At 41.3% G+C, this 16,344-nt stretch overlaps 1 protein-coding gene across 1 annotated transcript in view; it reads right to left on the bottom strand.

Annotated features, from left to right (window-relative positions):
- The window catches only part of LOC309554526 (cell surface hyaluronidase CEMIP2-like), a gene marked incomplete at its 5' end in the record, with an annotated part of 142,550 nt that overhangs the window by 85,601 nt on the left and 40,605 nt on the right, over positions 1–16,344 (bottom strand). Inside the window, 8 exons of the mRNA XM_082256275.1 lie at positions 1,309–1,394; positions 3,063–3,191; positions 8,427–8,496; positions 9,283–9,488; positions 10,034–10,243; positions 12,288–12,457; positions 14,572–14,760; positions 15,144–15,313. Of these exons, the coding sequence (XP_082112401.1) occupies positions 1,309–1,394; positions 3,063–3,191; positions 8,427–8,496; positions 9,283–9,488; positions 10,034–10,243; positions 12,288–12,457; positions 14,572–14,760; positions 15,144–15,313 (1,230 nt within the window). The remainder of the gene's footprint in view (positions 1–1,308; positions 1,395–3,062; positions 3,192–8,426; positions 8,497–9,282; positions 9,489–10,033; positions 10,244–12,287; positions 12,458–14,571; positions 14,761–15,143; positions 15,314–16,344) is intronic.

Below are 16,344 nucleotides of genomic sequence, written 5' to 3'. Positions count from 1 at the left end.
TGCGTGCCGAGCCCACCCATTGTGTGACAATAGTGAATGAAAATTCGCTATTGTCACACCGATCCTCCTACTCCTCCTCCAATCAGGAAGCCGGTCTAATACCGGCTTCCTGATTGGCCGTATGGCAAACCCAATGCCATTGGCTGAGCCGAGGCGGGAGCGGGAGGAGGATTCGAGAAGACGCGCCGCCGGAAGCCGCCAAAGCCGGAAGTCGCCACTGGCAGAAGAGCAGGGATTTCCAATCCCTAGACCGCAATATCAGCCAATGGAGGTAAGTACAGGGGGGACTGGGGGGGGGGAGGGTATAGGGTGTTAATTCACCTTTTCATTTTTTCTGAAAAGGTGAACAAACCCTTTAAATAAAATTAGTGTAAAGAACTACAAAGGAGGAAGCAGATCCTGCATACATATTATAATGAGAGATAAGTGTGCCTCATGTATATATAAATAAATATAAAATATATATCAATGTAAGGAGTTTAAAATATTACCATATACACTATATTACCAAAAGTATTGGGACACCTGCCTTTACACGCACATGAACTTTAATGGCATCCCAGTCTTAGTTTGTAGGGTTCAATATTGAGTTGTCTCACCCTTTGCAGCTATAACAGCTTCAACTCTTCTAGGAAGGCTGTCCACAAAGTTTAGGAGTGTGTCTATGGGAATGTTTGAAGATTCTTCCAGAAGAACATTTGTGAGTGGAGGAACTTGACTGGCCTGCACAGTCTTGTTCTCAACCCGATAGAACATCTTTGGGATGAATTAGTGCTGAGAGTGCGAGCCAGGCCTTCTCTTCAACATCAGTGCCTAACCTCACAAATACTCTTCTGGAAGAATGGTCAAACTTTCCCATAGACACACTCCTAAACCTTGTGGACAGCCTTCCCAGAAGAGTTGAAGCTGTTATAGCTGCAAAGGGTGGGCCAACTCAATATTGAATCCTACAGTCTAAGACTGGGATGTCATTGAAGTTCATGTGCTTGTAAAGGCAGGCATTCCAATACTTTTGGTAATACAGTATAGTGTGGGTCAAATAGGTAAAAAAATAGATAAAATATCAGTAATACCCACACATCATTTATAATATGCTTTCTAAGAGAAATAGTATCCATTTACAACAAAAGAGATCCAAGGTTCTGAGTGAAGCAATATTCCCAGGAATGTGAGTTATCAATGCGCAAGGAACCAGAGACGTCTGAAGGATTGAACGTTCTGTTCTTGGTGCAATAACATTTACTAAAACAATATTGTTTCAGCCTGCACAATGATACCTTAGTCTGGTGCAGACAACTGAGAACTCACCGTGCATTGTCCACCGTCAGATACTCTCTGGGGTTCTCTGCATTTGCTTCTGTTGTTTTGACTCCTTTTCCAATGAATAATCCAGCCTAGAAGACAGGAGTTAAAAATGTGAACTTCCTTGAAAATGATTTATTATTTAAAGTATAACCGAAGGCCAAACTTTTTTTTTAGCTTTGGATAGAGTGGAGAGGGACTAGAACATGGGTAAGGGGATACATCCAAAAGGCACTGGGACTTCAATTCTTAGTGATACAGAGTAGTAAAGGGAAGGGTGGTAATTTTCGAAGACCTCATCAGCTCTGGTTACGTGGCTCACATGCAGCCAGGGCTACCCTTCATTGGGCATCCAGGAATGTCACTTCAAGTTTAGTGTCCATTCACACTGGTACGACTTGTCAGGCGACTTGGTCAGCCTGACAAGTCGTGCACAGTCGCTCCCATAGTGTAGTACAGGACTGGTTCTAATAGGAGCGACTCAAGTCGCTCCGACTTAGAAAAAGGGTCCTGTACTACTTCAGGGCGACCTGGAGGCGACTGGCATTGACTTCCATTATGTGAAGTCCGTGCAAGTCGTGCCGAAGTCGCGCTGCACGCAACTTCACAGGTCGCCCCCTAAGTCGGAGCGACCTAATGTGAACGGGGGCTTAAAGTGATTGTAAAGTTTTGTTTTTTTCTATTAAAATAACAAACATGTTGTACTTATCTGCTCTGTGCAGTTGGTTTTGCACAAAGCAGCCTGGATCCTCCTCTTCCCGAGGCCCACTTGGGCTCTCCTGGCTCCTCCCTTCTGCTGAGTGCCCCCACAGCAAACAGCTTGTTATGGGGGCACCTGAGCCGAGTCACAGCTCCCTGTTTCCATTCAGACACAGAGCTGCCGTTTGCACATTTAACAGCAGCGGGAGCCAATGGCACTGCTGCAGTATCTCAGCCAATTAGGAGAGAGAGTCCCGGATGGCTGAGGCACTCCTGGACATCGCTGGATAGAGAGGGGGCTCAGGTAAGTATTTGGGTGGCTGCTACACACAGAAGGCTTTTTATTTTATTGCATCAAATGCATTAAGATATAAAAAAAAAACACCTTCTGCATTTGCAACCACTTTAAACCTAAAGAAGGAGCACCAGATAAAATTAATAAAGAAGTCCAAAACAGCTTTAAATATTCACAAACAACATGTTTCGGGGCAAAACACACTCTCCTTCATCAGGGCTCAGTAATGTTTGCGTATGTTTGTATCGACTTAGATGCCAAAGAAATCTTGAACTTACTGCTTTCAAAGGAATCAGATGAGCCGTAATTATGCCAGTGAAACCGTGAAATATTACTGAGCCTTAATGAGTGGAAAGTGTGTTTTGCCCAAAATCCATTGCCTGTCTTTTGAACCATTAATGCTGTTTTGCACTCCTTTATACATTTGGTATGGCAATCCTTACCATTATTACAGAAACTAAACAAAAAGAAGATACTCCCACATTAGGGGTTGCCACCAGAACAGGAATATAAGGAAAATCTTCCATTAGTTTTGGTGACTACCAAAGAATTCCCTCACTCCACACCAGGGAATTCCCTCAAAATCCTCACTTGGTGGTATTTCCTTTTACTTTCTGTTGTGGCTATGGAAGGGAAGGGAAGCTCCCCCAACGGGACACAGATGTACAAGAAAATCTAACAGGGGTTATAACACTTATACTTTGTCCAAAATGCAAAAAAAGGTTTTCCTTTAGTTCTACTTCTGACAAATGAAATGCTTACTTACCTTGAAATTAGAGTGTACTCTGTTGTTGTGAAAAATACCCAAGGGGGTAAATTCTGATTGGCTCTCTGGGTAATGCCCCTCTGAAAGACCCGTTGGAACTCTATGAAATATGAACCAGATGCCAACATCCTGAACAGAAAATCAGTAAGGGAAAGGGTTTGTCGTTAATGCAATGATATTCAGGTGCAGGTTGCATTTCATGAAGGCAATACAAAAAAAAGGCACAGCAGCATTATCATACAATTAAATAATTGTCAAATTTAACCTCCCTGGCGGTCTGATTATGTCAGAATTTCTGTGCTAAAAGCGGTACATTGTTTTGCATGGAAATATGTTTTATATTTTAGGCCTGTAATTCTTAGGAATAACTCACTTAAATCTGTCCAAACAAGAGTCTAATAGACATCCCGGGTATGATCAAGTTTGAAACACGAAATCATAAATTATAATGTAATAATAATAAATTTCATCAAATTCTTCATTGTTTTTGAAGTGGAGATATTTCATTATGAGAAAGAATCTGTGCTCGGGGGCGCTGCCTGATCCGTATCGCAGTCAATAGAGCACCAAGTCCGCCCATCGCTGAGCTCAGTCGTAGAATCGTCGCTGTTGTCACTTTTATTACCTAATGACAAATTTTCCCACAAATCGCCATCACTCAGTTCTTCAAATAATTCCAATACACCGTCGCTGTTTTCCAGTTCGTCCAAAAGCGTTTTTGAGCTAAAAGAACGTTTTTTGGACACCATGGCTGTTCTTAATTTTCCAGGCACAAAGTACAGCAAAAAATACAGGCAGGGCACTGGAAAAGCCTTTCGGTGAAATGGCATGATACAAGTTGTAATTCTAACAGATTACACTGTATCATGTAACTTTTTTTAATTTTTTTTAATCTCCCGCCGGTGCCACCCCCCTGCGACACGGCACTCGCAGGGAAGGGAACCGGAAGAAGTTGCCGGCAACGGCCGAGCACAGAGCGAGAGGACAGCGGGAGGATGGCTGCAGGAAGGCTGGGGAGGACAACGGGAGATCGCAGGGGAAGGTGAATATCATTCTGGGGTAATCCTGAATGTGGCTAGGGGTTACTGCTTTTGGTACCAAAAATTAACCCCCAGCAACACTCGGGAATACCGCTACGAAGGTTAAATAAAAATATGTAAACACGCCAATTAAAAGACATAAGGTTCTAGAACTTAAACGTTACTGCTTGTATAATTTTCCTGCAGGAGACACACATAGCACAAGACACATATGTGAAATTATATTCATAAAACTACCCGGTCTGGTACCATGGAGATTCACCAACCAAGAGAGCAAAAGGGGTAGCAATTGGCATGGAAAGGACATAAATTTTTTCTTTGAAGATAGACTGGTTGACCAAGAAGCATGGTACATATTTCTGAAGGGACAACTGCAGGGAATGGAATGTACAGTGGCAAATGTGTACTGCCCAAAAAAAAACGCAAAAGGTTATTTAAAAAGAGTATTAGAGAAGCTGATGCAGTTTAAAAAAAGGTAAATTGATCCTGGCAGGAGACTTTAACTTCTACTTGGATCCACTCTTGGACTGTACATCTCGTGCACAGGGGACAGGAGGCCACCAACTCAGGATGGTGGAAAAAAAATGATTCCACTGTCAACTAGTGGACATGTGGAGAATCCAACATCCTAGGGAGAGAGATTAATCATTTCACTCCCTTGTGCCTGGCATGTACTCAAGACTGGAATATATTATGTTAGAGCACAGATTATTAGAATCAGCCGTTAATCCATCAATTGGAATTACGACACTATCAGACCACGCCCCAGTAATGATGAAAATAGAACTTATAGGACCTCAGAAAAATATAATACTTGGAGGCTTAAAGCGGAGTTCCATCCAAACATGGAACTTCCGCTAATCTCCACCCCCCCCCCCTCTGTTGCCCCATTTGGCACTTTTCAGGGGGAGGGGTACCTTCCCCTCTTCCGGGAGACAGCGCCAAGGCGCTGTCCCTCGGAAAGTTCCGTCCCCTTTCTCCTTCCCCCGCCACCCCCCAAATCAATGAGAATGCGCAGCGCCCTTCGCGCATGCGCAGTAGGGAACCGGCTGTGAAGCCGAAAGGCTTTTTTGCCGGTTTCTCTTAGAGTGAATGGCGGAGGCAGCACCTGGCAGCCGATCCGAAAATTTGCTGGGGTGATGACATTGCGGGCTCCCTGGACAGGCAAGTGTCTAGATTATAAAAGTCAGCAGCTACAGTATACTGCATATAGTATAGAGAAATTGAATTGGCTACTATCAATTATCACCTCCCTATATGGCATATAGTATATAGAAATTGAATTGGCTACTATCAATTATCAACCTATACTCCACTGGCTACTATAGATTACTGTACTTTGTGTGATATCATTAATATTTGCAACATCTATACATTTTATATGACTTTATTGGTTTTAGTTAGTAATTACACTTAGATAGATTAGACTTAGCATCACAACTTGTAACAAAAGGAATGTGTACCACCCTGGTTACCTGTATAACTATACAAATATAGTAACCCAATAAAACTCATCATGCATTAAAGTCTACAGGCATATAAAGTTGCAAAGTTCCTGAATACATTATACACCATGATTATTGCTAATAATTATATGGAGAGATAAATGACAGGCTTCCTGTATAGAGTACAGACATTTATTGATTGAGAAAACATTAGTTTACGTGGTGAATAACAATTATTTAAAAATGGCAATAAAGTTAAAAGTAAATGGCTTGTGCCACCCGCTAGAAAACCCCCATTTCAGGGAACGCCTGGGGGAAGCTAGGAATGCTCTACTTCGCTCATATATAAGTATACAATTTTTTTTACATGTTTATTATTGATGCAAATTTTTATTAGATTAAATCAGGAGAACAGAAAAACTAACAAACGAAAGTATATGCTAGAAACAAGCTGTGTTAAAAGGACTATCAGCGTTCTAAACACAATATTTACAGGAAAATACACAAAGTCATCAGACTCCATATAAATACACTATCGGATATGGAAGGAAGCCAATAATGTCTACACTGTGCTGCTCTCAGCAGAACCTACATATGATTGGAATCCAGTAACACAAGCCAGAAGATTTATTGCGTAACTCAGAAGAAAGACATGGAGACTAAGAAAGGACATGGATACCTGATACTAAGACACCAATTGTTACCTGTACCTGTGATATATTTCATTAAACCCCCTATAGGTGTGCTGCAACCCTGATTGGACTGAAAAAAAAAAATTCTTACCTGTGTTGCCTTCTGCTTCGAGTATGTATACCAAAGCCATTGCACTGCGGTAGTATACAGTATATATTGCATTGGTGTAGTGTATACTACATATACATTGCACTGGGGTAATATACTCCATATACTGTATTAGGGTAGTATACACTATATAATGCATTGGGGTAGCATACTATACTGCATCAGGGTAGAATACACTATGTAGTGCATTATGGTAGTATACACTATATATTGCATTAGGATATTATACACTATATACTGTATCGGATCAGCATACACTACATATTACATTACCTTAGGGTATGCACTATATATTGCACTGGGGTAGAATACATTATATACTACATTGGGGTAGTATACACTATATACTGCATTTGGGGTAGCATACACCAGTGTTTCTCAACTCAGAGCACACTAACAGGCCAGGTTTGCAAGAAGACTGAAGTACATCACAGGTGATCTCATTTGCTGCTCAGTGATTGCAGTATTGTAGTCTGCATCTCCCCAAGGTAATACTTAAAATCTGGCCTGTTAGTGTGCCCTGAGGACCGGAGTTGAGAAACACTGGAATACACTATATACTGCATTGGGGTAGTACACACTATATACTGCATTATGGTAGTATACACTATAGACTGCATTGGGGTAGTATATACACTCTATACTGCATTGGGGTAGTATACACTATATACTGCATTGGGGTAGTATACACTATATATTCCATTGGGGTAGTAGTATACACTATATACTGCATTGGGGTAGTATACACTATATATTCCATTGGGGTAGTAGTATACGCTATATACTGCAATGGGGTAGTATATAAAGGGGTTAATAAACTGTGCACTCTGCAAGTGTAGTGGCTTCAGACCTTAATAAATGAGGCGAAGCTTCACATTTGCTTGCACATGATTGGATGATGGAAGTCAACAGTGCTTCCCCTCATTTACTAAGCTCTGGAGCAATTACATTTTTTAAAGCACACAGTCTATTTGCCTTTAGTGAATCATTCCCATTTTATATTGTATTAACGGTACTATACAGTATATATTGCATTGGGGTAGTATACAGTTTATCTTGTATTGGGGTACTATACAGTATATATTGCATTGGGGTACTATACAGTTTATCTTGGGGTAGTATACAGTATATATTGCATTGGAGTAGTATACAGTTTATCTTGGGGTAGTATACAGTATATATTGCATTGGGGTAGTATGCAGTTTATCTTGGGATAGTATACAGTATATATTGCATTGGGGTGGTATACAGTTTATTTTGTATTGGAGTAGTATACAGTATATATTGCATTGGGGTAGTATGCAGTTTATCTTGTATTGGGGTAGTATACAGTATATATTGCATTGGGGTAGTATACAGTTTATCTTGTATTGGGGTAGTATACAGTATATATTGCATTGGGGTAGTATGCAGTTTATATTGTATTAGGATACTATACAGTATATATTGCTTTGGGGTAGTATACATTTTATCTTGTATTGGGGTAGTATACAGTATATATTGCACTGGGGTAGTATGAAGTTTATATTGTATTGGGGTAGTATACACTGTATACTGAACTGGGGTAGTATACAGTATATTGTATTGGGGTAGTAAACAGTATACCTGTGTATAGCATCACAGTTTATCTACCATTTGGCTGACAACTCAGAAGCACTGGATTACCATTGGGTGGAATACGTTATTAGTATTAGTTCCATTGACGATCCTGAGGCTTTTTTGGTGTTTGATTCAAATAAAATATTATTTTTTCACTTTTCTTATGTTCTCTTCCAAACAACATAATGTGATACCGAACTTAGAGAAGGGGAACTTGTTCCTTAAAGGGCTTGGTTCACACCATGTCTCCTGAGCTAGGTTTATCTTATAATAGAATGTTTTCTGTGTGCCCTGTTCCCACTATACATGTGCAGTGGTATGCAGAAAAATGCAGCTCAATAGAGATGGGGTGAACATGCCCTTACTGCTCCTCTCCTTGTATTTGACATTTTTTAAATATAGGAATTTCTCCTAGATGTGTATAGAAGTGGAGATCCTATATAAAATCACATATATTGTGTATATCCCCTTATACTGACCTGTGCTCCTCCTGCAGAATTTCCAATTAGGTTGTTATTGGGGTTTGAGATCCAAAATGTGCTGACTGCCCTGTGAAGACAATTGAAGGAACAATAAAACATGAAACTAATGATGAGTGTTTATTCACCTAACTATTGTGGGTCAGCAATTCAAACACACAAGACAAAACTATTAACACAGATGGCGCAGATCTCAATCCAATCTGATGTGAGGGAAATTTTACATTTATGTTATATATTACTGACTGAGAGATATAAATAGTAGAGATGTTTATATAAATTGTCCCTCTTAAGCCTCGTACACATGCACCGATTGTTGGCCGTGAATTTTCGGCCAACGTCCAATCGGCCGATTGTCGGCTTGTTAGTATGATGCTTCCGACAACCGACTGCGACTTTTCGGCCGAACAAAATCTGGTGTGCAGGCTATAAAATTTTTGTTGGCCGTCAACAGAATGGCCGATTGTTCTTCAGTCAGTACAGATTTCGGCAGACAAAAATGTGATGAGCAAGACTGGGCATGCTCAGAGAAGAAAAAATACACGAAAAGTAAACCAGCACATGACATCACTTCTGCAGTTGGTTGTTGTTGGCCGACAAAATTCGTGTGCAGTCTAGAGCACATTTCAACCAACACAACAACACTGGACAAAAGACGGACGATCAGTCGGCCAACAATCGGTGCGTGTGTACAAGGCTTTAGATTGTAAGCTGTAACGAGCAGGGTCCTCTGATTCCTACTGTATGAAAGTGTATTGTATTTGTACTGTCTACCCTCAAGTTGTAAAGCGCTGCATAAACTGTCACCGCTATATAAATACTATATAATAATAATATATAAATGATGCCTACTTACATGCAGTCGGTGCTGGGCACAGGCACATAATCCCCATACACATGGTCCCGCATTGCTAGGCACATGGCTTCATTGCGATCTGTAGGCAGGATGGTCCCAGCCTTCGTCACTAGTCCGAGGTTGTGATAAAAAGTGTTTCTTTGCTCCACGCCATCTTCCAGGAAAAAACAGTGGCCAAGGGTGTCATAACCAATGGTATCCTTTACCTAAAAGTTCGGGGCAACCAAAAAAGCATATAAAAGATGGAAATACAAAAATAGGTGGACATACATAAACTGGACAAACAACAATATATATATATATATATATATATATATACATATATATATATATATATATATATATATATATATACATATATATATATATATATATATATATATATATATATATATATATATATATATATATATATATATATATATATATATATATATATACTGTGCAATATTGTGATCTATGCATTCCTCTTACAAAGTACACTCTGCACAGGAACAGGCAGGTGACACTTTTGTCCTGGTTCAGCAATGCAGCTTATATTATATTATCTGTTCATCTGCAGCCTGATCACTAGAGCAGCCTTTTTCAACCAGGGTGTCAAGGTACCCTTTTTTTTTTAAATCAGATTTTATTACATTTTTTATATTAGAGGTAGTAGGCACAGAATGTTGTGAAAGACAAACAATTTGTTTTTATGGACAGGAATGGCTGATAGGAGTTAAAGATGTATAAGAATTTGGAGGCCTCGTACCAGCAGACCATGAGTTCCATGAATAGCGACACATCTGGAAAAGCAATGATGGATGGCTAGGTTGTCAATGTATGTAGAGGGACTGTACCCGCCTTCTTCATCCACTGCTCCAGTCATATGGAAGTGTACGGGATAACTGCCTAGAAGCTGCTGTCCCATCTTCGTGAGCTCGACTCCCGACAGGTGCACGGAACCAAAGTGCTTCTGGATCTATTTATAAAGGAAATGAAATCATTTAGCCACGGTTCATTCTCATGGGCGACCAAAGGGTGGTAAAAGCATTCTGTTGAGACCCCCCACCCCTTCCCAACTACCCACCTAAAGAAGGAAATGCAGCCGCTTAGGGCTGTACACAAACCTCTCATTCAGTGGTACCATTTAAGTGTATAGAGCTATGTCGCAACCCTCCCAATGCACACAATTGCACCGTGGTGGTCCAGCCTCGGGTAAACAGACCATCAGTTTGGCCTTGGTTAAACATATCACCACCTGTGAAATGCTTTCTGAAAGGTGATCCATTGAGGATCACTTTTTAGAGGGGCAGCAAGGGCTGTCGCACATGACAATGAGCCTTAACTGAAAAAAAAAAAAGGATGGTGACACAAAAAATGGCATTTGTCATGGTAATCACTCTTTTTTTCTTTATAAAACAACAATAGGGTGATGACATGCAACTTATGTTTCAGATAGTTGTACAATGGACAGCATTTATTTTGTCCCATAAAGAACAGCTCTGTGTAAAAGAATGATACGCTTTTTTCTCTTCCTTTTTTTGTCTTCTTAGAAGGACATGGCTAGATCTTCGAAAGGTTGTCTCTTCAGGCTACAAAGTAGAGTTCCAGTCCTTTTCAGAGAGTTTCTTACCCTTCAACTTGTGTCTGCCCCCTAAGACTCACCACCAGTGCCAGATTTAGTCCTTGGGGGGCCCGAGGCAATTCAAGTTCAGAGGCCCCTCAACATAGAAATTAAATTGTATGACAAATAGAAAAGAATAATAAACTGCATTTGTTCTAAAATACATAAGTTAGGTTCGGAAGAAGACACTTTATTTTCTCAATTTTAATGACTGTAAGAACATACATTACATAAGTAATTAGAACTGGCAAGGCATACATCACAGGTATGCATCACACCACAATATTTACAAATAAGTCTTTCTTCCTGTACCTTCTGCAAAATCAAATCTTCAACTAACTCATAAAACTGTATTATCTTGAAGACACTGCTCTCGACAGCCAGTAGGCACTTAAACTTGCAATAGATGGTTCGAATTTCGGCTGGTTCAGCAGGGACCAGCCAAGATTCGAACCATCCATGAGCAGGTTGAGTCTACCCAAGTCGATCCACCAATCAACTTGGATACAAGCAGCATGTCAGATTTTCCGGACCGGTTACAGCCGCTAACAATAATCACTGTGTTCTCCCGCCAGGGACAGCTACCTCCACCCCCGCTAGGATAATACCACAAAAGCTGACTATGTTGATGGGGAGAATCAAGCAATTTCCTTTCCTGCAGCCTTGGGTTGAGAAAATTGCATCATCTATGGCCGGCTTTAGTCTTTCATGGGTCATCGTGATCCTCAGATAATTCTGTGCCAATTCTAGTGCCAATTTGGTGAACAACTTTTCTCCCGAACAACCAGTGACCATCATGTTCAAATATATTGTATATTTATCATTGCCAATTTGCTGTATGACCTTTCTCCCGAACAACCTGTGACCATCATGATTAAATATATTCTAAGAGCTACTTTAACACCTGGAAAGGTTTTAGCAAGCCCTTCATCATGTAATAAAACTGTCTGTTGCAAACTGGAAAATTCCATCAACGAACACACTACTGAAGTCTTGAGGGAAAATAAGTTTCATTTTTTATAAAGGAAGTCTGTGGCTCCCTCTGGCAGGGGGGTCCAGGACCATTGCCCCCTTATAAATCACTGTTCTGACCGACCTTCATTCAGGGGTTCAGGGGTTTCTGGATCAAGCTGGAGGAAAAGAAGTGATCTACAGGAAAGGACTGGAACTCTGTTTTGTAGTTAGAGGAGACAACCTCTCAAACATCTAGCTGTGTCCTTCAATAAACTCAAAAGGATTTTAGGGTGATCCCATTTTTGTATTACAAACTTTACTCAGGTTTTACATATTACGTTCCAAAAACACATTTCACCTAATTTAAAAAATCTGCTCCAAACATAATTAGGAGACACAAACAGCAATCAATTAGATCCCATCTGGCAAATAAAATGAACATTACCTTAATCTGACCACCAAATGTATCATAAGTGAAAAACTGGCAGTGGTTGGGCTCGTAGCAGGCGTCTTCCATTTCCCCTCTGATGAGGATATTCCTGGTCAGAAGTCCAACCTCGGCTCTCATATCAATCCCATCGATCACCTCGCCTACGTGCATATACTGGGGGCTTCCTTGGAGAAGAAGGTTAAGTTATTGTTATTCAAACAAATAAATAATGATTCATTTGTCCTGATTTATTTACATGATATCAGCTATGTAATCATCAACATGTTGAGTTAACATTTGTCTGATAGTAGAGTGATTTTTTCCCCATACTTTTGCCAAAAAGTCTAATTGGCAAATTTAAAACATATTGGAAACATTGTGATGAAACTCTGGTCCGAGGGCAGAAAATTGATCTAAAAAATATTGATTTATTGTGCAATAAAACTAGTGTAAGACGAAGGCTGAAAACGGCAACTGCTAGAACGAAAATCCATTAAGGCTGGGGGAGGAGAGTGGGTGGAAGCAGAAAAAAGCCCATGAGGGATTGGTAGGGGAAAAAAGCAGGTACAATAACCAATGGAAAGATGGGAAAAGGAGGACATTGGCAGTATTCATTCACGCAGTTTTGGGAGGAAGCATTCCTGTCCACCCTCATATCTGTTTCATTGCAGATTGGTTTCATTGTGATGTAGAAGTTTCTCAACCATATGGGGTCACCTCGCAAGGTGGAATCAGTACCCTCTAAGGGCTGTAAGTGCGAATGACGTCTGGCTGTGCAACAAAGTTCCATTAAAGCGGAGTTCCGGGCACAAAAACTTTTTTTCAATAAAAATACCCCCGGGACAGTCAGGGCTAGTAGATTCCACAATGGCTAGCCTCTGATGTGTCCCGGTTCGCACTTACCTGCAAGAAGAAATACTTACTTATAAAATTTCTTCTCCAGCGTTGCCATCTCTGTTGTGGGCAGCTGAAGCCGGCGCGATCCTCTTCTGCGTCCTCTTCCGTGTCTTCTTCTCCCAGAATGCGCCTGCACGGGCCCCTCTCGCCACTTCCGGTGCGGCGCCGCATTCCTCCACAGCTTCTGGGCATGCCCAGAAGCTGTTTAGCAGGGAATGCGGCGTCGCCCCGGAAGTGACGAGCGGGGCCGGTGCCGTCGCATTGATTCCTGGGAGCGATGACGTTCAGCTCCCAGGAATCATTGCAAGCCAGGAAGTGACGGCGAAGCCGCGGCACAGAGGGAGGAAGTGGAAAGTAGGTGAGTATTTTCTATCTACAATTACAAGGTGAGTAAAAAAAAAAAAAATATATACCGAACTATGCAATTCCTTTTCAGGTGAAGGAGACCAAGTGGATGGGCACAAAAAAAAAGGTTGATTTTGTGCCCGGAACTCCGCTTTAAGGCCATTTCACATCGATGGCAAAAAGGCAGTTGATCATCTTTACTTCCCCCTGACCCCCAACAAAATTCTAATATCGCAGCCAGACAGCGAAGTACAGTTGCCACAGATGAGTTGCTTTGTCTTGTGGCCCTGGCAAATTTAACTCAGCTTGCAGAGTTTGACAGGTGGTACTGCCTTTCAAATTCACCCACTGGGGTCAATGGGGCCACACCAAAACCCAAGCAGCTTGGTACTATCTCCTCCTGGGTCAGGCAGTTACCTACTACAGATTGCATTTTAGAGGGCAGTAGAGACTGCTGCCAGTGTGAAACAGCCCTAACCGTACCAGTGAAATGAGAGGTGTAAACAGTGAACAGCCGGCATGGTGGGCACTCTAAAATAAGGGCACATCTCCACCTAACCAGGGGGCTGAGGGCAAGCAGGCTGAGCTGCAGGATGGGGCCAAGTGGGCCACATATATGTTTAAGGGACTCTAGAGGCATCTGCGGTAGGGCTTCGTAGAGTTTTTACCCCAAAATGTCCACCATAAACTTATGGTTCTGTCTTAATAGGGGTACCAGTTGGGGAAAGAAGAGAAGTGGGTCATCCAAGCCTTACTGAAGCAGTCTTTGGTTAGCCTTGCCAAGCCTACAATGGTCAGTAACAAGAACAAACCCAGGCTTTGCCAAGGTCAGTACAAATACACATAATGCCAGTGGGTGTAAAGCTGTATTATTATTACTATTGTTATACAGAATTTATACAGTATAGTGGCAACAGTTTGCACACTGCTTTACAAAATACCCACATATTAATACACACATGTATTTAGCCATATTACAGATGGATGTCTATAGTTACAGGAACTGTTAAATAGTGTCCAAGTTTATTGAACCAGACATGAAATAGTTCTTTCTTACCATCAATTTTGACCTGGTTGTTTTTGCATTCAGGGCAATGAAGCAGATTGAATTCTTCAGCTTGGTACATTGAGTAATCAGTACTTGCAACGACTATTCTGTTACCAGGCAACCAGGTGGTAACGTCATCCGCTAATGTAAGAATGATGCCCCTGGACACTGCCACTCTGAATCCATTCCTCGGAACGCCTAATGGGTCGGAGCAGAGGTGTTAATACCCAGCCAGAGAAGTGGGTGATGAGACACATCCTTATCATCTGTGCTATAGATATAAGTTGACGAGAAAATCTCTGACTTTTCTGGTTTAAAGAAATTCTATCTATAATTGGAAATTACAATTTATGTTTTTTTTTTGTTTTTGCTCGTATAGTTTATGTAAAGTAACCAGCAGCTAGGATACTGTGTAGAACCACAAACTGCCTTCCTTTACATCAGTAAATACGGAAGCCTCTTAAGTGCGTTCTTTTGTCACAAAGTAAAACATTCTATGGACTTCTTATATTACTAAACTAATCAAAAGCTATGTATTATGTACTTATTACATCTAGAGTGTTCATCATTTCATATATTACCTTTATTCCAGCCACTGTAGGCAGTAACAGTAAAGTGAAGTCCTCCATATGTCTGAAATTCTCTTGTTGCGATTGCCAGCCCGGTTGTTCCATTGTTCTCATACTGCTTTTTATCCTCAGATACCTTTAGTGGGCCTTCTCCGAGCACGCCAACCAAAGCCCAAGGTTGCCTGATTGTCATAACATGAAAAATGTAAAGTATTATTGATTTTCCATGACACAACTTACATTGTCCTGTTTACAGTAATAAAGATATATACCTTTAGGACCCATTCACACCATAATGCATTGTGCTAATGCTGGGCATCTTTACCCGATCCAGCCTACCACACAAACAAGGCAATTATGTGTTCAGTTCACATCACTACATTGAAGTAATGTGCGCTAAAAAATGTAGGACGTGCATTACTTTTTTTCACCGCAATGTGTTGCCTGCATAGTTCTAAAGCCAATGCTGCTTGGCAAAACCAGCAGCATTTTAGCTGACTTTAGCTTCCTTTATGTGAAATCCTGCCAGTCCCTCTGCTTTCCTATTAGAAACTGACCACACTAAGCAGGAGAGTACACCGGGGTCATTCGTAGGAAATCAGTGTACTCTCCTCCAATGATCACACTTGTCCTGACACACCCTTACTGCACAGCCTTTCACTGGAAAGCTCAATGTGCTGCTGCTTCTCCTCCTCCCACCAGCCCCCATGCAGCTGAGGCGGCATTCTTACCAAAATTGTAAAGGTTGCATTCATCCTACTGACTACTAAGGATGAGCTTTGGAAACCGTTGCATTAGGGCAAGCCACTGGCCTAACCCGCTGTGGCCTGGAGTTTCTCACCCCACGGCCATACACTTTCGCCTAGCAGTACCACTGTCGTCAGTCTGAATCCCAACCATGGCCCTACCTGCCTGGAGCTTGCATGTTCTCCCTGTGCATGCGTGGGTTTCCTGTGAGTACGCCGGTTTCCTTCCACACTCCAAAGACATGCCGGTATGTTAACTCGCTCCCGTCTAAATTGGCCCCAGTATAAGTATGTATGAAATTGAATGTGAGTTAGGGACATTAGATTGTAAGCTCTTTGAGGGCAGGGACTGATGTCAATGTACAATAGGCGCTACATAAGTACCCGTCATAAATAAATAACAAAGGAGAAAGGATGCTAATGGCATGCCCATATTTAGTCAATGCTATTGACCAAGAACATTAGCT

The sequence above is a fragment of the Pelophylax lessonae genome (genome assembly GCF_965119305.1).
Source record: "Pelophylax lessonae genome assembly, chromosome: 4".
NCBI classification, from domain to species: Eukaryota; Metazoa; Chordata; class Amphibia; order Anura; family Ranidae; genus Pelophylax; species Pelophylax lessonae.
The sequence above is the reverse complement of the archived record's forward strand: the minus strand, read 5'-3'. Positions and strand labels throughout refer to the sequence as shown.